Source organism: Notechis scutatus, chromosome 5, assembly GCF_049901735.1.
Source record: "Notechis scutatus isolate UNSWTSFEM ecotype Mainland chromosome 5, rNotScu1.2, whole genome shotgun sequence".
Taxonomy (NCBI): domain Eukaryota; kingdom Metazoa; phylum Chordata; class Lepidosauria; order Squamata; family Elapidae; genus Notechis; species Notechis scutatus.
In genome coordinates, this window is record NC_142013.1 from 94953377 (window position 1) to 94980600 (window position 27224).

Genomic DNA, 27224 nt, shown 5'->3' on the forward strand with positions numbered 1-27224 from the left:
CACTCATTCCTGTAGTTTCAGTCTGCAAAGAGGCTACCACTCTGTTTGTTATCACTGGAAGCATAAGACAAGGTCACCAACTCAATTACTTTCCTCACATAACTTTGAAAGAGACCCCCTAATTCTGGTGACAAGATGAAAAAGATACACCTTACATCCCATTTCAAAAGTGTTTCTTGAGGAAAAAAGCAAGCATTGTTCCCTTACAAGATCTTAATTTATCTAACGTGGTTTTATTTGCTTGGACATGGCACAAAATAGCTAACTATCACTATAGCAAAACGAAGTCTGCTTTTAATTTGTAAAGTTGTCACTTGCTGATTTTAAATTGTTTAAGCAAAAAAAAAAAAAAACATACCAAAAAGGAAAACTGTTTCCCTTTGTGATATAGCTCCAAGATTAATTGGCTTCCTGGGTGAGATAACCGGTTAGCAAGAATACTGGAAACAGATTGTTCTCTATAGCCCAATTTCATTGTTGAAATTTTCTATATGGCTTAATGAACTCAAAATACAGGCTGGAATGTCAGAAAGACTGAATCAATCATTCTCCTTTCTGAAGCAGGTAATTATCAAAGGTAGTTTCAATTTCTCATTTTTTTCCAATCATATCTATGCAAACATAAGAAAGTAAGTTCAAGTCATGATGGGAGATTTGGAGACTTTTATCATTAGGCAAAATCTTATCTTTGTAAACTGCCAGGAGTCACTGGGAGTGAGCTGGGTGCCCAGATAAATTTTCATTGATTAATTCAAAATAATAAAATAAAAATAAAATGATACCGTCATGCAGTGGATGTTAGTGTAAACACCATCATCATCCCTAAGAGATCTCCCTCCAATGTCTCTGACTATTCTCTGCTGGAAGTCAGGGACATGTATAGAATAAATGCTACAGAAGAACAGAGTTGGAAGGGATCTTTGCAGGTCTCCTAGTCCAGGGGTTGCCAACCTTTTGGACCTCAGGGACCACCAAACTGATCATTTTAAATCCCGCGGACACTAATATGAATTTTGACTGACGGTGGCTTGCTGATGTTTTCCCAGGGTCTCTGCAGAAAGCAGCAGAGACCCTGGGAAAATCCCCCAAAAAGTATGCAGGAAAATTCCCCACCCCGTTTTCCTACTGATCGATCATTCTTTATTTGGGATCGCAGGAAACTGTCTCCAGCTCCGTTCTCGGGGGAGAGAGAGACTTTTGGCTTCATGCAAAGAAAGCAGCAGAAGCAGCAGAAGTCTTTCTTTCTCTCCCCCAAACTCTGCCAGAAATGAGTCTTTGTGAGACTTGTCACACCGGTGCAGCCTCTTGGAGCAGGATGCCTTGCAGGGTCCCAAAGATTCATTTCTAGTGGAGTTTCAGGGAGAGTAGGAAAGACCTTTGCTGCTTTCTTGCGTGTAGCCAAAAGCAGAAGAAAGAAGCAGAAAGAAGCAACCTGGTGACCAGTCCAGGCGCATGGAGCGAGTGGGGCAAGCTCCCTTCTCCACCCTTTCCCCCTCCCTCACTACGTGTTGTTTGCAATGCAAGCGACGCAAGCCTTGTGTTCCTGTGGGCCATGTGGGCAGTGTAGCCTTGTGTTTCCGCGCAGCCTTGCTTTGGGGGGGGTGCTTTGGGGGTGACCTTTCTCTGTGGACCAAAATTTTCTCGCAGACCACCAGTAGTCCCCAGCCCACTGGTTGGTGACCACTGTTCTAGTCTAATCCTGTTTAAGCAGGAGACCCTATACCATTCCAGACAAATGGCTGTCCAATCTCTTCTTAAAAACCTCCAGTGATGGAGCACCCAAAACTTCTACAGGTGAACCATTCCACTGATTAATTGTCCTCATTGACTGGCAATCTCTCCTTAAATCTAGATGGGATATCTCTTTGATAAGCTTCCGTCCATTACTTCTTGTCCTGTTTTCTGGTGTGTTGGAGAGCAGGTTGACTCCTTCTAACTAACCCCTAACCCCTCAAGTATTGGAAGACTGCTATCACGTCAACCCTAGTGTTTCTCTTCTAAACTAGGGGCATACCTAGCTCCCACAATATCCATTGTATGTGTTAGCCTCCAGTCTCTTAATTAACAGTAAGAATCTGTAGAATTGGTTCAAAAATATTCGGCATATGCAAGGTGGTTATAAGATCATAGACACACTGTGAATTCAAAATATATTTTCCAGTTGCCCTGTTTAACATTCAATATAACAAACTAATTAATATAAGGCAATATACTTACAACATAAATACATAGTATTAGTAATGTAACAAAGAAGCCTCATTTTTCCCCCATAAAGATTTTTTTTTAAATGTGATTAATTGCTCAAAAGTCCTCTTCCTGTACTTTTGTGGGGGGAAATGTCACTCAAATATTAATAGAGAACACATATCAACAATCTATATTAAGTGACAGTAGATTTTTTTAGAGGGGTAAAATAACAATTATTTTCACTAGTCCTGGTGCAAAATGCCCACAATTCAAGTCTTTATATATCCAAATACTGGGATAAGGACTAGATTCTTTTAGTTTCTCAAGTAGATTTTACTGCCGTTATAAAGATTCCTACTTAAGTCAAACAGCTGTAAATTATTAAAAGGAGGCAACCACTTTCTTACAAGCAAATAACTCCATGGAATACAGGTTGCTTCTGAGAAAATATATGTATAAGCATTTATCTCATCTTTTGCATATGTGAGAAGCCCTCCCCAGAGCAATGAAATATTTTTGGAAATATTAAAAAGGCAGAATATTGTATTTCCCCAGAGGGAGAAATGGAGAAACATGTTTTTTAGAGGCAGGAAGCAGCCCCGTCTTTCTTAATAGCCCACAGCAGATACCAGCATTTAAGAGATAAAGAGCTTATTGAAAGAAGAAGCCAACTATCTAGAAGGCTCTATTCATAAGCAAAGCAAATACTGCAGGCAGAAATCCATTCAAGACAGGATACTTTGAAACTCCTTGGCAGAATGGTAGGATTAGAAAGCAGCCCCTCACCCAAGATCCAACACAGGACGAAAGCCATTAGCCACAATAGGAATTGCCCAACACCCTTTCAGAATAAAAGTCCCCTTCATTATACCACCCTCAGAACAGTCCAAACTTCAAAGTCATAAAAACCTGGGAGCTCAGATAAACAATAAGCCTGAGGTTGACCAAATTAGTCAGACAAGCAACTAGGATTTGCATTTCCTCTTTTGCCTATAGAGCCAGCTATGACCCCTACATGACCCCTTAAGAATCTGACAACAGCCAATAGAATATTAAAGGACATGTTCTTACAAAGGAGCAGGAAACTCAAATACAAAGCAAAAGTAAGGTATAAACCCACTCACTCTCAACCCCATTTTGTCAGCTGCCCAGAATCATATGTGATTCTGCTTCATCAATAAACCATCTTTCCAATCAGCCTCCGTGTTTCCAGTGTCTTTCTCCCAGCTTGTAACTGAACCAGATGGATGTTTCTTCCCACATTTGAGATAGAGATCTCTCTCCCTCCCTCCCTCCCTCCCTCCCTCCCTCCCTCTCTCCCTCTCTCCCTCCCTCTATATATTATTGCTTGCTTGATTTGATTGGAGTTGTTGAATGGAATTTAAGTGGGTCCTATCACTGCTGTGTAGTTTCTGCCAGTTGGTACGCATTTTATGTTCTTGTTTTTGCTTATTAAATTTATCTTCTAGACTAGCCATACCTAGTTCCCACAACATTTGCAGGTAGATTTATATTTACTTTATCCTAATGTTTTAGATTTAATGTTTTGGCTAAATGTTTATATAAGCCTCTTTCACAGAAAATAAGCACCCTTCCTTAAAGGCAGCACGTGCATTTAAAAATAAACAAATGAAAAGCTTCACTTTAAGAACTGTCACCTCTGTTTGCTTGTCTTGCTCTCCTCTTTTCTTTGAGATCATACTTTTTACAGCAGTGTGCAGAAGCTGTCGCATTTATAAACTTTGCAAAACCAAGACAAAAATAAAAACATCATGCGTGCCCTTTAATATGTGAACTATGCACAGTTTTACTTCAATAATTACAAAAAAAAAAAAAAAATCAAATGCAGCCGTTTCCAGAACGGGACCGTTGTTTAATCAAGCCGTTTGCTTCCAAAGGAGGTGGAGAATCCAACCGCCCAGCTGTCCCTCTCCTTTACATCTGCTGCTCAACAGGAAACCTGTTAAAAGGCTATTAAAATCTTAAGGTAACAGCCCTTGTAAGGCTCTGGAAAAAAAACAGTGCAGCAATTTGCTGTTTGTGTCTGGAGCTGGAGCCATTTCCTTTGCCCGTACTGCAAACAGCTTCTGTCAGGAGCTGTGAAAATCAATTCTGCAATAAAGAGAGTAAAATGAGCTGGGGATGCAGTTCGGCCTTCAGGGCCAACCAACACAGGGGAGCCTCCTTCTGGGCACACAAAGCATCTACAAGCCCATTCTCCCTAAAGGCTGCGTGAAACAAATAACACTCAGGTGCTATTAATATCTTCCAACTAAATATCACAGGAGAATTGGCTCAGGAAAGCCAGAATCACCACAACACACAGCGGACTCTGCAGGAAGACTTGCCAAACAGGGAGGAGCCGGCTAAATGTTTGGCTTCATTTGCCTCTTTTTATGCTTAGGATTACAGTAATTGCTGAGGATGCCTTTTCTTCCAAATGAGACTATTCAGATGTCTTTAAAGGCAATAAAGAATTATTGTATATTGCTTGAAGGAGATTACTGACGACAATAGTACGTGTACTGCACAAAATTGGGTTGTTGATGTTAACGACAAATGCCTCCTATGCCTCGGGCACATAATAAATATTACGGTATTTTACTGGAAGAATTTTCAATTCCCCTGACCAGGGTGAGAATTAAGAACAACCACACCTGCTTAAATGAAAACAACTAGGAAACAAAAGTGGTATTTTTGATGATATAGCAGAAAGATCAATGGAAAAAAAATATTCCTTTTGTGTGCCAATTAGAATGTTTCCTTGGATTTTGTTTTACTCTTACATAAAGAGGAGGGGTTGCATAAGTGCTTATTAAACTCAGGTTTTATCCCTTTCTTGTAAATGAGGATTTTACCAGGGGGTACAATCCTCGTTTACAAGAAAGGGATAAAACATGAGTGTAATAAGCACTTATTTCCAAGCAAGCAAAGAAAGTTGCTACAGTTAGAATTTATTATATCCCCATTCCTTTAAAGCAGTTTTGGATCCATGTCGTCTTTGATTAGACAGCTTATTTCTTTAAGGGGTTGAGTTGGAAGAAAGTCTGAAAAATGCTGTGACATTTGGCTGCAAATAGTGAGTTAACATCATTGAGAATATGTAATTATGTATTTGGGGTTTTGTATTTTTCTGATTATGAATTTTGTTTGAAAGATAAAGTGTCCTTTAAAAGTCAGTTTGCCTAGCTAGCTCTGAGTTGGCTGAATATTAAGGGGACCCAAGGGATAACTGTTATGGTTGTGAAGTTGCTGTCCTGTGCTGTATGCCATAGTGACTGGTTGTTGTTTTTAATTGACCTTTTTTAATGTTGTTAGCTGCTCAAAATTGCTGTTTATGAGGTTGGATACCCTTGAAAATTGTCTGAAATAATAAATACTTCTCTATTCTGGTTAAAACAACAATTCCAGCCAAGTCAGGCTTTTATTGTTAAGAAAGAGTGTGCACAAATGTTTTGTTAACAATCCAGAACAAACTGTTGGGTTTCCTAAACACCTTAAGTGCTGTTTTGTGTTGGACCTAATTCTGTTACATAGTTTGGCTCAAATAAAATCCAGAGGGATCACAGAATGAATTTAAGGGCCAATTGGTCCAAGACTGGTGAGTATCTTAAATCCTGCATTCAGGTTGGTCACCACGATGTAAAAAAGATGTTGAGATTCTAGAAAGAGTGCAGAAAAGAGCAACAAATTAGGGGACTGGGGGCTAAAACATATAAAGAACGGTTGCAGGAACTGGGTATGTCTAGTCTAATGAAAAGAAGGACTAGGGTAGACATGATAGCGGTGTTCCAATATCTCAGGGGCTGCCACAAAGAAGAGGGAGTCAAGCTATTCTCCAAAGCAGGACAAGAGGGCAGGACAAGAAGCAATGGGTAGAAACTAATCAAGGAGAGAAGCAACTTGGAACAATTTCCTAACACTTAGAACAATCAGTGGAAAAACTTGCCTCCAGAAGTTGTGAATGCTCCAACACTGGAAGTTTTTAAAAAGATGTTGGATAACCATTTGGTGTAGGGTTTCCTTCCTAGGCAGGGGGTTGGACTAGAAGACCTCCAAGGTCCCTTCCAACTCTGTTATTCTATTCTTCTATTCCTTTTCTTTCTTTTTCAGCTGTTCTAAGTATGACATATCATCCTGTGTTAATCTTCCCAGTGCTCTTCCTTCTCTTTCCCCTATGCTTCCTTCTCAGACGCCAGAAATGTCCTTGGCTCTTTCCCACTGTTACTTCCATCTACTTTAACACAGAACAATCATATTTCATTCTACACTGAGAATAAAACTGCATAGTTTTTTTCTCATAATTTCACAATATCTGAAACATGTCTGTTAAAATAACTGTTCTTTGCAGAAAACAGTCTCTGCACAGAGTGATTTTCACATCCTTCATGTTAAATGTATATACATAATTACTGAAGAAGTACATAAGCTGGGAACTCAAACTAATGTTGGTTTTAGCATCGGTCAGAAGTAAACAGCCAGTTGCTTTTTCAGTTGCTACCAGCCCAGGAAAGGATGGCTTCTACAGAATGCTCAGGAAATAAGATGCAAAACAATTTAAACTTATTATTATAAATGGAACTAGCAACTGATAGTAGACTGTTAGTGGATTTTGAAAACAAAATATGAAAAGCAAAGAATATGCAATGGATCCTTAATACAGGGGTGTCAAACTCATGGCCCATAGGCCAGATGCTTCAGCTTTACATTAAAAGCACATGTGGGAAAATCCTCTTTATGCTTTTCTAAATTGGAGACTCTGAGCCTCTGCCAAATAGGAGGGGGTGTACTGTCAACTTCTAAACACTTGTTTTTGTTTTGCTAACCTTTAAAAAACACAATGAAACATGGAAGCAAATTATAGGAGGCAGAGTGTTATTCAGGGAGCCTCCAAAACTCTACATTTGGTAGAAATGCATTTTTAAAAATATCTATTTTTCTAAACTTCATTCATTTTTAAAGTACAAGGAGTTGTGGGTACCGTGCTGAAATATGGCTTTATGATATAATTTTTCAATGTCTTTGAATATGTGCATGCATGTTGGGTGGCTTACAAAGATTAAACACCAAATAATATAAACAATGGGCACAAATGACCCTGCTGGGGAAAAACCATCACATTTGAACTATAATCTCTCATTCAACATTGAACTCACACACAACATCTTAGCCCACTACATCAGGTACATAAGGCTCTCCTGAAGACAGCAGAATCAACATTAGATGGACCTTGGGGGAGAATTCAATTCCAGAGAGCAAATAAAGTGAGGAGAAGACATTCTCCTGAGTTTCATATGATGAATTGAATTGAATCGGCATCCTTCAGTCTCAAGAGACTGTGGTATCGTGCTATGAAACCGGTATCTGTTGCTTCATGTGTTGTTTCATTGTATATGCAAAGCTGGAGTGTTTTTTCTGCATTTGTTACAATTATAAGTAACTCAATGTAACAAACATACATAACACTCCTTCCTCCTCCTGTTCCCACTCACAACACCCTGTGAGATGGATTGAGCTCAGAGGAAATAATTGGCCCAAAATTATTCAGCCGGCTTTCATGCCTAAGGTGGAACTAGAACTCCCAGTCTCCTAGATTCTAGTCTACTGCCTTGACCATTACACCAAACTTTCTCAGAAAGAAACAACAGGCCATGAAATTTAAAAAACACACCACAGAACTGTATTCCTTGTGAGAAGGACAATTTAAACTAATCCTGAAATACAAAATGGTGTTTTAAAATAAATTATTGAAGTTCTAAGTCAGATGTTATTGGACAAAGGATATTAACACACCTGATAAGATACATCTCAGTGCCATATACTTCTTCCAGGATTACATGGAACAATTTGGGATCATTATATATCAAGCAGTGAATCCTACCTTGGATAAACACTAACATCAACACAATCTCCCCTTTGTTACATAACAACATACAGGTTTTTCAGGCTTCTTAAGTAATATAGTAGTATGCTCTTTAATATAGTTGGGAGGAAAATTTGCAGTAATCCAAATTGTGTTGGTCTGTATCTTCCACCATTGCTGATCACTGACAACACAGATTAAGGCTGATAGGAATGGTAGTTGAATAAAATCAAGAGGGACATTAATTCTCTAGACATGTGTTAGCTACTAAGAACATGATTCCCATGGAGATTGTGGAACTATATGATAGTTTCACCCTGAAATTCAGATGCCTTTTAGATACCTCTACCTTCATTGTAAAAAGAGAGTATTCTACCTATAGCTAAAAGAATGTTAATCTACTGAGTTGTTTCATCACTTCCTGTTTTTCTGAAAATACCGGAAGTGATGAAACGGGGCTAGTTTTCAGCCTGCAAAGCCTGCAGAAGCCTTCCTCAAGCCTCTGGGAGGCTGAAAAAGGCCTCAAACCAGCCAAAAATCAGCTGTGAGGTGCAGTGCAGGTAAGGGGGCAGCAGGGTGGGTGGGTGGGTATTGTGTGCATTAGTAGGGGGCATGGGGGACATTGCCTTCTGGGTGCTGGCATGTGAGCGTTCAAGTGTGCGCACAATTTTTGGCATAGGAGCCCAAGAAGGTTAGCCATCGCTGCTATAGAATAATAATGGTTATATCCCTATACACACTCTCATTAAAAACTGCTTCTTTGTTACATCTTGTCAATGCATGCATATTTATCATTAATACACAGGAAGTGAATACGCCTAATCAAACCAGAAAGATTCCTTATACAAGGGAATTCTTCTCTAAAAGGTCATACAGCTTCTTTGGATAGATTTCTTTAAGAGTCGCTCAGAAATTTCAGACTTGGTCAAAGAAATTAAAATTAATGGGAATTTCTGGCAGGGGAGTTTATGGAAAAAATGTAATATAAAAAAAGCCTTTTTTAGCAAAAAAAATTACATTAAAAATTTAATGAATTCAAGCCTACATGCATATTTATTGAAGTCTACCCCTTTTAAACTCTTACATATGGATCCAAAAGTCATTCATCATTCTGAGATCTAACCTTCTTCTGAATAAGAAATGAAATTTTTATTTCTTATTATGAAATTTTTGTTTTCACTGTAAATTAATTAATGGCATATATCATGGGACTTTGTTGTTTTTGTATCATTTTAAATATTGTTAATTTTGATCATGGTTGCATTGCAACTTAGTGGGAGAATGCATGATAAATGTTTTTGTTGTTGCTTGTTGGAACTGGGGTTCCCTAATCCATCCAAGATAAACTTCATTGCCCAGAATTCCCATTTAACAGAGCAGTAACTTTCTGGAGATGACTGAAATTCATCATATCTGGAGGACACAACATTGGAGTAGATGGTGCAAAAGTATCATTACTTCAAGCCAATTACACAGAGAGAAACAGAGTACACTAGCATATATTAACTAGTCTAAAGAAAAGGCCAACATTATATTCATGTGCCAAGGGGAAGAATAAAACTCCAGAGTCTGATTTAAGACTATAGCAAGGACACCTTATTAAAATGAAGAAACTGCTGAAGAAAGTAGTAACAATAGTCTGAAATCTAATATTTCAATTAAAGTGTAACTTTGCTGCACTAGAAAATCAAACACCAATCTTCTTGTGGTATAATGTAGTACACAGCTTGTTATTTCAACAGAAATACCTAATTTAATTACGTGAATATTTATGCTACAAAACAGAATGTCAGGTTATTGTACTCTACCTAACCAAAATTTTATTAAAATAAACTTGCCAAGAGTGGAGTGGTTCTAGAGTAATTCTAGAAAATAGCAGGTGATAATTTGGGAAACAAATTGTCTAGAAAAGCTTTTCTTGCTGATTACTTGTCACGAGACTTGCCATTTGCAGTTAACTGTACAATCAAAATTGAAAGCCAAGTGGAAATATAAATGAAATTAATATGTATTTATTGTAGAGAATGACCCAGCCTTGTTAGCACAGTACTTGTCCCATTTGGTCTTTAAACATCACCAAGTCTCTAGAATAATACAAGATGAAATAAGATGGAAAGTAATTGTAAAAGGTTTTGGATATGTTAGAATTTAGCAGGGAACAAAGTTGTATTCTTATCAATACTTAGGATTTTTTTGTTTTTGCTTAGAAGAAAAATGCACAGCTGTATAAAATACACAATTGGAGTGGTGGGTAGAAACACTGGATGGAAATTCAGTTTTTATAAAAAAGCAAACAATCTGCTTTAGCACTTATACAACAATTAAAATAGATATGGTCTATGAAAGCAGAAACAATGCACGCATCTTACAATACAAATCCTATATACATTTTTTTTTACCTTTCTGGCTGACTTAAAGCTTTTATGTGCATATCTAATACTTCCTATTAAAAACATTTCATTACAAGCCAATTTGCTCTTGTGGTTAAGGCACCAGCATACAAACCAGGAGATTGTCCTGCCTAAGGCGTAAAAGCCAGCTGGGTGACTTTGGACCAGTCATTCTCTCTCAGACCAATCCATCTCACAATCAAGGAGAAAAGCAACCTAGAACTAAGGAGAAATTTCTGACAGAACAATTAATCAGTGGAATGACTTGCATTCAGGAGTTGTGGGTGCTCTCACTGGAGGCTTTCAAAAAAGAACTGGACAATCTTTTGTCTGAAATGGTATAGGATTTCCTGCTTCAGCAGGAAAAAGTTGAAAACCTCCAGGATCCCTTCCAACTCTGCTATTCTGTTATGGAAAAAAAAATGGAGGAGGAAGGAGTAATATGTACATTCTCTACCTTGAATTACTAATAAAAATAATAAAGGCGAGATGAAAATAAATACATTTTTCAAGAGACTGAGCTAGACAGACGTGAGAAATGTTTCTCTCATTAAATACAACAAATGATAAATAACACTGTAACTTCAGAATGGCCCTTCAGATAGAACTAAGTTGAACATCAGTTTGTCTGCATTATCAGAAGACAAACTGCCATTCATTTTGCTACTGCAATAAAAATTAAGATTATTTATTTTAGCTTCATTACTTCGGTTTCAATTTGATCTAGATTGCCAGAGTTATGGCCAAGATGTGACAGTTTGAAATTTCAACATACTTGTAAATAACGCCAATCAAATTTTCCCTGTGGAAAACATAGTTTTACTTTTTACTTTTTTACTTTTTACTTTTTAAAAAGATATTTCTGTGAAAAAATTGAAAACATTCTCGAGGCATATTGCTGGGTGACAATATGAAAGTCTTCAACAATGTAATGAAAATTACAGCCAAAACATCCCATTTTAAAAGGAGTGAATTGCTGATAGTATTTCACTGCTGGTGCTGAAGACTTATGTGTGAAGACAACTTGACCTGAAGAGAAATGGCAGATATAGTTCTCTTACACCCAATTACAGCTGAATCACGCTTCATTACTCATGTTACGCTAAACTTACCCCTGAAACTACAACACGGCTGGGTTTGAATGACACACTTAATCATGTCAATAGCTAGGGCAAACATTTTGTGTAAACATCATAACCTCGTTCGTATGGGGAAGAACAGAGGAAATTTTAGCTCCAAACAATTGCAATTGTTAGTAACATTATTCAAATATCAAAACCCGGTCAATATGAGACAGTGTTTTAAGTGACACCCAGCCAGGTCTTACAAAAAAAAGATAAAGAACACCTGAGGCACATTAAACTCACTGTGCATACCTGAAAAACATTGAACATGTCATCACAGACCCATCCAATGGTTTCTTGAGCAATCAAAAGGGGTTTCTTAGCACATCAGAGTTTCATTGGCATTCTTCTGCTACCAAAGCTGATAAGCTATTGAAAGTAATCAAACTATCTTTACAAACCCGAAAATGTGTCACAATGTTTAAGCACCCCTAAGGTTTGGAAATTGAAAGTTGAAAAATTTGACACACCCTACAATCACATCCCAAGGTAAGAAGCTATTACTTAGTTAGTGGCACAGATAGTGAGTGCATAGCCACTTTACAACTGGATGGAAAATAAGGTCAGTGTAAGGACACTGAGCAAAATCACTTCTATTCCTTTCCAAGATATTAAAGTGCTTTCATGAAAGAAGTGCCTGTGATACGCAGATTATTGCTATCTACTTTCTATTTATTTTAGCAGCTTATGCAGAATGCTTCTGAGCATGGTCTTATTTGAAAGGGGGTATTATGTGCATGAATTTTATTACAGGGAAATCTGTCTTGGATTTCTAAAACAAAGGAAATTTCTAGTCACTTATACATACCTATTCAGAAATAAGTTGTGTCAAGTTTTATGGGATTTCTTTCCAGTCAAATACTTATCTTACTTAATCTAGGACAGGGGTCTCCAATCTTGGCAACTTTAAGACTTGTGGACTTCAACTCCCAGAGTTCCTCAGCCTGGCTGAGGAACTCTGGGAGTTGAAGTCCACAAATCTTAAAGTTGCCAAGGTTGGAGACCCCTGATCTAGGAAACACTGAATATCTTTTCTCCTCCTGAATAACTTCTTCTGATATGATTCAGAGTAACTCCTTTTTGATAATGTTGTAAAAATAGATTTAAATGTCAGGCTTGGGATGCTTTAAAAATAATCCTATCTCGACTGTAATCAAAAAGTAGAAAGACCAATCCTAGTTAAGATATGGTGCTCGACATAAGCAGTCTCCCTCTATTAGTTTCATTTCTGCAGATAAGTTACTTTTTTCTGGAGTAAAGAATGAACTGGAATTTTAATTAAATGTTTTGCTGAGTATCTTAGTGGGATAAACATCTCTGCGACAAAACATCTGGATAATCAGTTTTATTGTACTAGCTTTATCAATACTCAAGGTCAAGAATGGGTTACTCAACTAAAAAGTCAAATACTTCCAGGTCATGTATTCTTGCCACCTTCCCCAGAAAATCATTATTTCAGGACGGTTTTTTCCCCCCCTTTTGGCAAGTAAAATCAATTGCAATGTGCTCCACTTTTTGTTTCCTTTATTGCTACATGTGCAGCCTTTTAAGATAGTTGGGAACACTTCAGTATTCTGCAGCTATAGTCAGTGTTCTGTTCAAATGAGAAGCAGGGAGACAAATATTGTTGTCTTAAGTGGGTTGGAATTCTTGTGCAGTAATCATTTTTTTTTCCTTTATTATTTTTTTTAGGCAATTGCCTGCAGCAATAATTGAGAACAGACATCAGCAAATATTTATTGAACAAAAACTTGGTTATTCTTAATATTCTTGCTAATAAATATCATTATTCAGGGCTCTTGGCTTCGTGATTCTAAGATTAACCATTACCTGTCCAGTTTGAGGGAACAAAAGTCTGACCGGGATTGGAAAATCAAGAAGACAGTAAAGAAGAGTAGAATGCAACTATGTTGGTGCGACTTGAAAGCAAAAAGATGCTTCAGCACATGCAGATGCAAGCTGCTTTCTTAAGACCTGTTAGCAAACCCAATGGCCTCTATTGTGTGACTGCCCTTGTTACATCATCTTCATTTAGGGAAAATATTTGTTTGACTAAAGGAGTTGATGATATAGGGTTGCCTCGAAATGCTCCGAAGTATATTTTCTTGTGTGAATTTGAAATGTTTTAAAACTCTGCAAAGAAGTGCATTCTTCTGACTGAGTTCTGGTCAAATACCCCCCCAAAATCCTGGGAAAATAATCAATCAGAATAGAGTTAGAAGAGACCCTGAAGCAAGAGTAAGAGACCTTATATCATTTCAGACAATGTCTTTTCTTAAAAACCTCCAGTGATGAAGCACCGACAACTTCTGGAGGCAAGCTGTTCCACTGGTTAATTGTCCTCAGGAAGTTTCTCCTTATTCCAGGTTGCTTCTCTCCTTGATTAGTTTCCATCCATTGTTTCTTGTCCTGCCTTCTGGTGCTTTGGAAAATAAGTTGAGCCCCTCCTCTTTGTGGCAGCCCCCAAATACTGGAATACCAGAATGTGAAATAACAGGGAAAATATAAAGAGACTTATGAGGGAATCTTTACTTCCTTTTAATGCTTCTTTGCCTTGCTGCAGATCTGTTCCCCTCTTGGTCTATAACTTTGTTTGCATGGATTCATGATCACTAGCCTCATGTAATTTGAAGCAGATAAACTAATTTTTTATAACCTCATTTTATTGCCATTATTAAAATAAAAATCGTTTATTCATTGACGTTCCAATGTTGTGCTTGGTAGTAGAAGCATATACTCCATATCCATCTGGAACCTAGTAGTTTATGGTTAAAAGGGAGAAGCAGACCATTTTAAATAAATGTGTATTCCTGGGGAAGAGGAGTTCCCTCATTTGTTCCATCCATATTTTAGGGTTTAGCTGCACAGATTTATGAGTGGGTGGAACTCTTTCACTTGGGGAAATTGTCAGACCTTAAATGTTCCACACTTAGAACAAAGGCAGAGAAGGTTGGAAGATGGACAGCCCAAGCTTAGAACAAAGGCAGAGGAGGTGGGAGAGCCCAAGAAGAGATCTGATAGGCAGGCTCAGGTGGGTATTGGTGACAGATGCCCCATCACATTGACATGCTTCACTTATCTATTCCTTTCGTTTAACCTCCAAATTTTGGTTAGGCAAACATGAACCTCCCACAATCCCTTACAGTTTTCCCTTCTAATTCTAAGAATTCAGAAAGATTCTTAGAATTACAGAAGAAATTCCCATAGCATTGCGTTCATCAGTCTTGCACACCCCAGCAAGATTTCTACAGATCACTGAAAAATGTCTCTGTTTTGCATCAGTTTAGACCGGTCAAAATTCTCTTGATTTTCCCCTGAATGGGTGAATAACAATTGCAGAGATAGAAACAAGGAGAGGCATTTAAAGGACTAGAGTGCAAAGCAGAGGTGGCATTCAGCAGGTTCTGACCAGTTCTGGAGAACTGGTAGCAGAAATTTTGAGTAGTTCGGAGAACCGGCAAATATCACCTCTGACTGGCCCCACACCCATCTATTCTCTGCCTCCCGAGTCCCAGCTGATTGGCTGGATCTTCTTTTGTTTCCCTGCACAGGAGAACGGAGCTGGAAAGCAGGTTAGTGGGGTGGGGAGGGAATGGGGATTTTGCAGTCTCCTTCCCCTGGAGTAGGGTGGGAATGGGGATTTTACAGTATCCTTCCCCTGCTATGCCCACCAAGCCACGCCCAAGCCCAATTTTTTTTACTGGTAGTAAAAAAAAAATGAATCCCACCACTGGTGCAAAGGTATGGAACAGCAAGAGTAACATGAAAGGAAGATCAAACAAAAACAACCCAGTGCTTTCCCATTGCTATGGTCTTTAGACCTTTTCCTTGCTATCTTTATTTTGTGAACTGGATTCAGTCTTCCAGGAACCCTTTCGACTTGTCCAGTGGGACCTTTTAGAAATATAACTTTTTAAACTATCTCTTCTACCTCCAGGAAGAATTTCAGCCTCCAAATGAAAGGCCGATCTTACTTTCAGTCCCCAAGAAGTGAGGGTAAATGTTGCCTTTTCCTTTTTTTGACTTTGCAGTTTGTTCTTTTTAGTTTTTGAGTTGAATTACTAATTTCCCCCAGCTAAGATAATTAGATAATTATTTTTGCTATTCCCCTAAGAAATTACTTGAATACTTTAAATCTGCATGTTTTATGTGTGTCAATATTTTTCTTAATTGGAAGAAGTTTTATATGTGTAGTAATTGGCTTCAGTGGCAAAAATACACTTTTGACAATGGTTTAAAATTCCATTAATGAATATGTAACAGGAGAAGTTTGAAATATTCTCCCGAGTATATCTGCCAACAAAGGAGAGACGCACAAGGAAATAGAAGCAATTTCCAAAAAGCTCAGCAGTAATAAATAATAGGTCACCAATACAGAAGGCGGTAAATTTTAAGAAACAAATTTCACTGATAATTTATACCAGATCCTGGTCACATATATGTGGCATTTTCTCAATCTCCATATAGCTACCAAACCCAGGAAAGCAAAAACTATGCAGATTGAAGTTACAGGTGTTTAATGCTAGGCTGGGATTGAAGAAACTGTAGTAAGAATGTGCCACTTGCAGTCAGAATCTTTTTGAGGCTCCTTCCTTTTTCCAAATCTTTTAATTGGAGTTGAGTTGCCATTTCTGAGGTAATGTTTCAACCAGATCTTCACCTGCTTTTTCCCCACAATTGCTTACAATCGTTATTTTATTTCCCTAAGTATATTTCCCAGCATCTATCACTATTGGCCTTGCTGTCTGAGTTTGCTATCTGACTGAAACATCCCAGCAAGATTTATTAATTCCCTAAAATTCCACATACACTAATAATTCATTAATTCAAGCGGAAATTTAAATGTTCTTCAGTCCGTTCACACTTACTTCCTATAGACATATACTACTGCCTTATAGATGACATTGAATCAATTAATACCACAAGCAAAAAATTACAGAGGCCCATAAATTTAATCCCTAATTTCTTACATCTAGAAAGGCTAAAAAAATATGGGTATATAATCCATGCCATGGATTATATCCTCAATTTGTGTTACTAAAGTGCCAATTTATACCTAAAATTCAAGATTATAATTGCAGAATTATCTCTACAATATTGAAAAATGATCATCTTGGTTATTTCCCATGTATTAAGATTATAATTTACTTTTATAAATTATAACTTGATTAATAATCTATAATTCTTAATGAACTATAAGTAGAATCCAATTCAAAATCAGTTCATACCATTACATAATGATATTTTAAAACAATTTTATTAATATCAAACAGATTTCTCCAACCTTCAAAAACATTTCTGTGAAAAGAAAAGAAAAGAAATAGGAGCAGATTAGCTAAAATAAATATGTTCTACAGGGTCCCACTAGAATGCTTTCCATTAAGGGAAAACCTCAGATTTATGCATTCCTAGTTTTCAATTATAATTTATTATGAACATGATTTATTGACAGGTACATAGAAATATTCTTAGCTGGAATGATAATGAACTAGCCTTAAGAAATCGCCTAATGTTTTTTAAGATATAGACCTGTTGCTTGGACAGACTGAGCTGCTAAAACCTGTCAATATATGAAATAAATGATTCATGTCTTTTTTTAAAGATGGTTTGAGATCCATCTCTTAGTATCAATGTTAAAATGAATCGTCCAAGATCAATAAAATGTAGATGCTCGAACTTCCACTTGACTGTGCTGTGAATAAGGTTACTTTCCCTGTTTGACAAGAAACAACATGTGAAATATGTGCACACTGTCAATACACAAAAGTCTGGCTCATCCTAAGCATCCTATGTTGGACACTGATGTTCTGACCAAGGCTTCCTGAGACACCAACAAACACACGTTAAATCAAAACCCTTTTTATTTTAGTTCAACAGCTGTGAATTATCATCATTCACAGCCAGTAATGAGTCTCAACCAGTTATAAATAGTCCCATGGAAGTCTGCCAAAGTCCTTTGCAAGAAGTCTGATAAGAACACACCTTTATCTTTCTTGAAGTGCTGCCAACGACTAAAGTACCAATTAGTCTTTCAAAACCACACAAAGCACAAATTCACCACTGAGCTTTCAAGTTCCAAACCGACCAGAGTGAATGTTGCTTCCTGCAAAGGTTCCTGTCCCTTTGCACTTTCTTTATATCTTATGAGAGGGGCAATCGCCTCCAAGCCTTATTCTCAAGTCGACCCTTTTGTCTTAGCTGCTCTTGCCTTCTGGCAGCTCTGCACATACGTGCACTGGGAACAGGCTCCCCTTGTTCCTCGGCCTCACTGCTGTCAGATTCTGGAGGCTCCGGAGTCAGCACATAATTCCCAGATGGCCCTGATCCCATCTCTGTATAGGATACAGGACCTGAGTCCTCCTCAGACTCCTGGATTGGCCTATGTTCTTCCCCACTGTCTGATTCTGCTGCCATCTCCGCAGGCTGCCAGCGGACCACAACAACTGATAGATTGGAAGAATTAGAAATTATGGAAAGCTCTTTGCTGCTTATGTAGCTTCCCACAGCTGAATGACATCTGGAATCAATAATTATAATCCATAAATTGAAAATAAAATATTTTATAGAGATTAGCAAGAGATTAAGGTTACTAATGAACATCTGATTCAGTACTTATTCAGAAGGATGTTGCCTTATGCCAAGTGAACCTACAACTCCATCTCATTTAGCATGCTATGAGCTGTGCAGAGAATTTATATCAATAAATTAAATAAATTGTAACAGAAAGGGCTGTCTAAAGTTTGAAATGCAGATGTTCTTCAGACCTATCAAGAGCTGATAAAGCTTCCTGGATGAGAAGCGAAACATCTTCAAAGAAAGTCCAGTTGCCTACTAAAATAGTATCTTTGGGACAACTATGACCTGGATGTCTGGACTTTTAGACCTACCTAAAGATACAGAAGCATGCATTCCATCCCAAAAATTCCCATAGATTTTGATTTCTCCTTTCTGATTTTATTTATATTATTCCGCTACATCTCACAAAAGTTTCTGCTACTTTATAGTAACTTTCATTCCAAGATACCTTAACCAAATGTTAGTTTTGAAATTATCATTTTCAAGACTGTGCTTGTTTTCTGCAACAGAATTACAATTCATTGCACATGTAACCTTTAAGCAAGCTGAACAATATTACTTTACCAAAGACAAATATTGTCAATATAATTTCGTTTTGAAACTAATTTCTATGGGCCAATAACACAGAGAACAGCTACTTTCTATGTTCTGGGAAAATACCTTCCTTCCTCTTTTGGACCCTTCTGATGTTAGTGTTTCTTTGCCACTAAATGTTGTCAAACCAGTGGTGGGATTCAAAATTTTATACTACCGGTTCTGTGGGTGTGGCTTGGTGGGCATGGCTTAGTGGGCGTGTCAGGGGAAGGATATTGTAAAATCTCCATTCCCTTCCCACTCCTGGGGGAAGGTTACTGCAAAATCCCATTCCCTCCCCACCCCACTAACCTGCTTTCCAGCTCCATTCTCCTGTGCAGGGCAACAAAAGAAGATCCAGCCGATCAGCTGGGACTTGGAAGGCAGAGAAAAGATGGGGGCAGTCAGAGGTGGTATTTGCTGTTTTTCGAACTACACAAAATTTCTGCTAACGGTTCTCCAGAACTGGTCAGAACCTGCTGAATATCACTTCTGTGTCAAACCTTCATGAATGTCCCACTAATATATCAATGGACTTTGAGTGATTAGGTCTGATGCTTCTTTCACTTAATGTCATAAAGTTATCCAACATGCAATGTGCCAGTGTAAAAATGTGATTGTTTCTTTACATGATTGGTCACACCATCTTTAACTGTGACATCTGTGCCCAAACAATTACCCATAATCTGTAATTAGTGTCTTATGCTCTGTGCAGGAATTTGTGCATTTCTCCTTGGCAAACTGCTTCATTTGAGTAATATTTGAAGGTATTCTACCATGAAATGCTCACTTCAGAAACTGCCACAACTCTTCTACAGGGTTTGGGTCTGAACATTGATTTGGCTGGGACACTGAATGTGTCCTGTTTTGTAAGATTGTTTTTATTTTTAGAATTGCTATCTTGCTGCATGACCCATATGCAGTTCAGAGGATAGTGACAGAAAGAGAGAGAGAGAATTTGAAAATCTCTTGTAGAATTTTGTGTTATGAAGCAGAATCTCTCCAGAATGAAAATGTTGCTTAGCCATCCAGGACTCTAAAGGAATTTGCAACACAGCACATTCTTCATGCAGAAATCCCTGAACAGATTTAGATGTATGTGTTCTGTTTCAAAATTTGCTAGCTGGCGCATAAAAAGTTATACTTAACAATTTAACATCAGTGTAATAGAACAGCATAGTAGTAAGCATTCTGCTAGATAATGGCTGTGGTTTCTAAACAATATTCTGAGAAGGCAAAAAATACAACAAATACTAAATCATAAACTGTTATACATGGCACTGTGCTATATCATCATCTAGAATTTAAAAAATCTTGAGAAATCTTGGGTATACAAAGTCAAAAGGAATCCCAAAAGGAATTGAGTAACTGAGTTTTTAAACGTTATATACACACGGGGATCTTTATGAGAAATATAATTATGATTCATCTCTATGTGTTTTGATTCCAGTTAAATGAAAGCACAAATTGGTTTTTATCCTTCTTTAAGTCTGTCTTCCATTCACTTTTTAGAGAAGATAATAAAAATTAAGACTCACTTAAATCAAGTTTGATTTCGGAAGTCCATATAAGCCATGTGGTTTTCTAGAAAACAATTAAGATGTGGTATTTCAAGGGGGCACAGAAGATCTAGATTATCCCATTTTAAGTCTTTTTCCACAAAAAAAACTCCAATAACTTTCACTTGGTTTAAAAGTAAACTTCTTAATTCCTTCCTCCGATGAATAACAAATCTGTTTTAAATAGGTATCCCATCTTATAAACACTTTTTGAATGTCTAAGCTTGTGCACTTTAACATATAATCATGTGCACACCTAAAATTCTACATTAAAAGAAAGTCAAGATACAGCTAGTTATTTGTTTATATTCTATTCATTTCAGATTCTCCAAAACCCGAAGCATCATTAAAGTTGCACACGAACACCTGAATTAATTGATTTATATATAACCTTGTTAAGGAGTAACAAAAACAGATGCACAGATCACACCTTCATTAACTGGTTAGATTGGCTGTGGGCGGTCACAAAAGAATTATCGCAGGTGGTGGCAAAATAATAATCGCAACATTTAATGCCCAAGTGTCTTTTTCCAAGCTAGTTGTCCTCTAATCAAAGCACTCAGCGCTAGGCACAAAAGACCATACTGCTAATTATATTCCCTTAAAACAACCCAACCTCTCCCTCAAATAGATATAATCAAACTGAAATGTTTCCATCCACTTGCATCAACTGGAGTTAAACCCACAGAACCCAAAAGCCAATGAAGCTTAATAAAAAGAAAAGAATCCACGTGGTTTAGCAGCAATATTCATATTCAATGCACCACAGAGGGGAGCTGATGGTGTTGAAATCTTAAGACAAAGTTGAAAAGCAATATCGGATTTAACACTGATTAATGTCGGTATTTAAACCAAAGGCTGATTATTAGTCTTCCCACCACTTATTTCCGCTACTTTGTGAATACTTCAACATCAATTACAGAAGCTTTCCCAGGCTTTGTAGCAGGAGTCATCTCTAAACCAGAGGATCTGAAGTTTATTGGATAAAAATGGCAAGAGGCATCGAAGCTAGTTTAGCAGGAATGCTTTTGAAAATAAAATTAAAAATAAAGAGCAGAATCTTAAGAGGACACTGTCTATCACTGACCTAAAGGAAAAGAACAATTATTGTCAGGAAAACCTAACTGAAGAACACTTTTAGATTCAGCCTAAAGAAATATCTGCTAAAAAACATTAGCAAATTAATGGTGGGGTGGAAAGAGAGAGAGAAAGAAGGAAAACAGAACACAAGAATTTTAATATTGCTGCAAAGTTGAAGCTCTTGTGATTTTTCTGTGGGTCATTTTTTCACCTTGATTCCAGAATCCCAATTTGGTTTATAATGAAACTAGCTCTGCTTGTAATAGTTCTCTCCCAGCCACTTTCAAAAAGGGCGTACTTTTAATTCATACAAATATTCTCCTGGGGTTTTTTTTTCCCTAAAAAGTGTCCAGACCACCACATTCTCTGATGCTGTAACTCTAAGCCAGGACAGCAGTGGTGGGTTTCAAAGATTTTTACCACCGGTTTGGTGGGCATGGCTTTTATGGGTGCGCTTTGCATGCGTGCACACACTTTGCGTGCGAGCGCATGCCAAATGCACACTTTGTGCAGGCCACAGAGGCTCACCTCCTGCAAGACTGCACTCTCCCTGTTGCTTCAGCAGCTGCTATGCGGCACTCTACTGTGCCGCGCAAAGCAGCTGTGCTTCAAAAGCAGGGAATAAAGGTGAGTATGGGAGCCTGGGCAGGTGGGTGGGCCCAACAGTGGAGTGGCGCAGAGAACTGGTTTGTTCTCCGTTGCTCATCGGCGCTACCAGCTCGATAGAACCAGGCCAAACCGGTAGAATACCACCACTTCAGGACAGGGAGTTACAGAACTGTGGTTGTTATACCTATAAGCATTAGAGACAACTGGATTTCTGCACAAATGATTAGATTAGAACAGAAACCAGGCCACGCAAGCAAATGAAGCCCCATCTGTGGGATACAGGCAGCACACGAAACCATGTCCTCTCTGGTCCACGGACAAACCTCTCTCCATGGAACCAGTCCTTGGTGCACAAAAGTTTAGGGGACGCTGCATTAGAAGGCTATCTATGTGGAATTTATTAGAAAGGGCAGGACAAGAGAAAAACACAGCTCCACTCCACTAAGATGGCTGAAATACTTTGGTGTTATTTGGACCTCCAGAGAAACAGTGAATCTTTATGAGTAGGAAAAAATGAATTCATCCCCCCATCACCCAACAATGCTATTTAACTTCTCATTTATAAACTATTAAAATGTTGGACTTGGACCAAGAAGATACACTCAGCCACACAGTTCTTTCTATTGCAACCCAGCTTATAAGGATATCAATGCAATTAAGAACTGAATAAACAAATTACCCAATAGTTTATAAAAAAAAACAACCTTGAATGGATGTGGTTTGCATCTTTCAAACTATTCTTAAAGAAGCTAAAGAATTATTTCTCCAACCATTTCAGCTTATGCCAGCTAAAGCTTTATATTATGTCAACCCAGACTTTAATCTATATAGCTACAGGCTGAACCAATGACCTGAAAGTCAGCTCCACATGCCAAGTCGAACCAGATCAGCACTCATTCACAATTTATGACTGCCATGTTCCTACTCATACACAAAACAACAATTTTGAAACAGCCTCAGTTTCTGTGAAAATCCTACAATCCTTCCATTGGTTGGGAAAAGTTGTGCAATTCAATATTAGCCTGCAACCCTAAATACACAAACCAGAGGTTTTTCTCCCGTTATGAATAGGACATAACAAGTATACCGCACATAAATCTAACATTTCTGAGAACTGCATGGATTGTTTTGATTGTTCATAATAGGAAGTGTGTCTCAATAAATGTGCAGACATCTTATTATGAGGGGCCACCAGCAAATATGGGTACAATGTATATATATTTTAAAACATAACAAGAGAAGACTCTGGAAAATGTTAGCACCACAAGGAAGGGAAGGAAAACAAATTAAGTATGTTAAGAAAAATCTTTCCTAAGCTACTCTATATCTCAAGAACAGAGTTTTTCTAAAACTATTATAAACTCCATTGTAAATAGTAAGCAACATCTGGGCTGAAGCATCTATTTATTGATTGATTTATGTAAAGCATGAATGAATTGCACAATTAATGCCATATCAAACTTAGTCCTCCAAACTCATGCACATTCAATCTGGGAAAGGACTCCCGTTCACAACTTTAGCCAAGCCACTTAAAAATAAAATTGACCAAACTGGAACAGGGCAAGGTAGAAGGGTAAAACTCATTTCAATTTCATACATTTATTTCTATTTTAAAATGATTTAATACATCCATTTTTTTCCAAAAAAAAAAACACATGCTTACAGTATACTATTCATCTCTACAGGAGATTCATTGGAAGCTGGTATACACTCAGTGTATATCAATGAGTGGCTTCATTCAGTTTTTAAAATTATGGACAGCACGTTTCAACCATTAATTCTAGTACCCTTTCACTCACACATACAACTTTTTCCCCTTAGTCATGCATTAATTCAACCAAGTCTTGGAGAGACAACAATGATAGCACTACAGCAGCTCCCAGGCATAATGGGACTACTACAGCATAATGGAGCTACAATTCTTATCGTTTCTTGTTGCCAAGGTGGCTTAAAGTTTGTCCCTATACATAGGAAGAATATAGCTTGGCTTATAATGAAAAAGACAGAAGTCCAAGCCAGAAACCTCACACACTGTGCCATAATTGTGCAAAAAGAAAAGGGAAATTTCAGTGGTCATACATATACATATATATATACAAACACACAATTTAAAGGCATGGCTTTCTCACAATAAACTTATCTCCCCAGTTTTGTTTTGTTTTACTTTCTAATGTTCTGTGTTTTCAATCTCCCTCAGGTGTGGGAAGCATTGCATCTTTTACAGGTGTTTTGCCAAACAGAGGCAGTAGAAGGACTCCTGTATGATAAAGAGCACACCCTACTGGCAAAGGACAATTGTTACTGATTGTGGTCAGCTAAAAAGTTAAAACCCTGTAAGGTTCCTCCAGTTGCAAGCTGAAGAATTTTATCCATAGTATCCTGGGAGCTTATGAATTAATGCTAGACTCGTGGACAATGTTATCCAAGTTTGTAGAAGAGACCAACTACTTGTATTCCAGCAGCTGAATTCTTTGAAGCCAACTAAAAAGGGGGGGGGGGGGGTTTACTGCTGGGAAGAAGGAAAGAAGAAAAGAAAAAAGGGGGCAAAGGAAGGAAAGAAAGAAGTAAACAAGGAGGGAAAGAAGGAGGAAGAAGGAGGAAACAAGGAAAGAAAGGAGGAAAGAAATCCTTCCTTCCTTGTTTCCGTCTTCCTTTTTTCCTTCCTTCTTTTCTTCTTTCTTTCTTCCCAACAGGGACTCCCTCTCCCCTAAGTTTTAGTTTTAGAAAACAAGGAAAGAAGGAAGGAAAAAAGGAAGGAAAGAAAGTTGTCGCCAAGCCTCTCCATTCTCTCATCCAATTTGTCCATCCCCTGAAAGTGGCTTTAGAAATTTTCAAAAGGATTCATGGCACAATGAAGCAATTCATGGCTTCAACTGCTCCCACAAGCGCTGCGCGGAGGGGAAAAGGGAGGAAGGGGAGATCCAGGGAAAAGTCAAACCCAGAAGGTGGGCGCCGCCAAAGGCACCCCAAGATCGCTGGCCCCGCGCCCGCCCGCCCGCGCCGCCCGCCCAGGTGCCCTTACCTGCGATTTCCTGATAGGGGATGTTAACCAGGCTGAAGCCTTTCGTTTTGTACGCCTCCCGCACCTCGCCGCAGCTCCGCGCTTTCACGTCAGCGGCTCCGGCCCGAAGTGACAGCAACAGCCCGAGGGGAGCCCAAAGCAGCGCCCCCATCCCAGCGACCATGGCGCTCCCCAAATTTTTTGCCACGACAAAAACCCGGCTCCCCCCCAAAGACCCGACCCGCTCGCTTTGCAAAACCAGGGAGAGACGCCAAATCCACTGGACAAATAAATCCCCGCGAAGAGTTCCTCTTCTTCTCCTCCTCCTTCCTCCTCCTCCTCTTCTTCCTCCTCTTCTCCTTCCAAAAGGCGCCGAGCGGAGCCCTCCAGCGCGAAGTGCCTTCCCCGAGACCCCACCCGCGCGTGTCTAGGCGCCACGCAGACCTCCTCCAGCGAGCCCCGCAAACTTTGAGTAGCCGGCTCTGGGGAAGGCAGCCCGCACCGTTAGGCGCAAAGAACCGCCGCCTCTTTCGCCCACGCCTCCCGTTGCTCCTCGGCCGGCGGCTGGTTCAAGTCTCTCTCTCACCCACCCACCCACCCCGCCCGGGTTCCGCGGGGCAGTGTGGCTGCCCTTACGGGTGGGAACGGCGGCGCCGAGCCGCGCTCAGGTTGAAGGCAGCGGGAGGAATCGCCGCGCGGGAAAGCGAGGATTGGCTGGCGTGGCGCGACGCGTTTCGCCCGGGTGAGAGGCAGACATCAAGGGAGAGGATGAAAAAAAAAGAGAGAGAGCGAAAAAGAGAGAGCGAGGGGGGCTCGCCTCGCCGGAGATCAGAGGGAAGCCGCGGCTCTGCCGTGCGCAAGGCTACCCGGAGCAGCCGAGCGAGCTGCGAGCGCGCACAACGAAGCGCGAGCGAAACGTGCTCCAAATTGCAGAGCCGGCTCACAGAAAGAAGGGCGGAAAGGAAAACCCGGGCCGGATTTCTCTCCCTCTCCCTCCTTCTCTCTCTCCCTCTCTCTCTCTCCTCTCCCCCTCCCCTCCCTCCCTCTCTCTTCTCTCTCCCTCTCCTCTCCCTCTCCTCTCCCTCCTTCCCTCTCTCTCTCTCTCCTCCCTCTCCCTCTCTCTCTTCTCTTCCTCCCTCTCCCCTCTCTCTCTTTCTCTTCCTCCCTCTCCCTCTCTCTCCTCTCTCTCCTTCCCTCTCCTCTCTCTCTCTCCTTCCCTCTCCCTCTCCCTCCCTCTCCCCTCTCTCCTCCTCCCCCTCTCTCTCTCCCTCTCCTTCTCCCTCCCTCTCTCCCTCTCTCTCCTTCTGTGCCCCCTTTCCCCAAATGGAATAGAGGAGGGGTCCCCAACCACCGTCCGCGGACCGGTACCAGTCCGTGGAACAAGTCCTACGGGCCGCTGGTTTGCTGGGCGCAAAGAAAGCTCACCGAAGCACTTTTTCATCAAAAAGATGGCGGTGTTAGCGTTTCCGTGAGCTTTCTGCAGAAAGCCATTTCTACCCGGAAAGCTCACTGAAGCTTATGCCGCCATTTGATGAAAAAGTGCGCCCCGTGAGGTCACCGGAAGCACTTTTTCATCAAAAAGATGGCGGTGCCCAGCTAATGCCGGTACCAGGCCGCGCCATAAAAAAGGTTTGGGATACCGGGCCGCGACATAAGAAAGGTTGGGGATCACTGGAATAGAGGAGGTGGAGGTGGGGGGGATGTGCAGGGCTGGGAAGAATGCCTCTTTCTCCCATCCCCCCACCTTCCCCGCCCAAGAATGAACATTGGACGTTTTCTTCGGCTGAAGAGCCACCTCTGGCCTCGGAAAGGTTGGGAGGGTGGAGTGTCTCAATCGGGGCACCTCCAACCTGGTGCCCTTTTTGGGACGGGACCAGATTCATAGAAAGTTTCATAAGATAACAGAGTTGGAAGGGACCTTGGAGGTCATCTAGTCCAACCCCCTGCTGGAGCAGGAGAGTCTATTCCAAATATTAGCCTCTACTTAGGATTCAGCCCATCTGGGAGGGGAAGGACAGCTTAAGAGAGGGATGCTGAAGGGAGGCTTAAAACTGCCAGGGTTGGTTTTTTTTTGGGAGGGGGGGAACAGCAGAGGGGCAACTTCACCTCCTCCTTCTAGCAGAATCCTCTGCCCCTCCTCCCCCACCCCCCAACGGGACAGGCCAACAGGGCGATGGGAAAAGAAAATGCATCTCGTTGCCTGTTTGTTTTCTGCTAGCCACTGGGCCAAACCAGATGTGGCAAGCATGGTTGGCTTGAAAA

At 39.8% G+C, this 27224-nt stretch overlaps 1 protein-coding gene across 1 annotated transcript in view; it reads right to left on the reverse strand.

The window, feature by feature from the left end:
* The window catches only part of GPC6 (glypican 6), an 883277-nt gene extending 857475 nt beyond the window's left edge, over positions 1–25802 (reverse strand). Inside the window, exon 1 of the mRNA XM_087967695.1 lies at positions 24984–25802. Within this exon, the coding sequence (XP_087823821.1) occupies positions 24984–25146 (163 nt within the window). The 5' untranslated portion in view covers positions 25147–25802. The remainder of the gene's footprint in view (positions 1–24983) is intronic.
* Positions 25803–27224: the final 1422 nt, after the last annotated feature.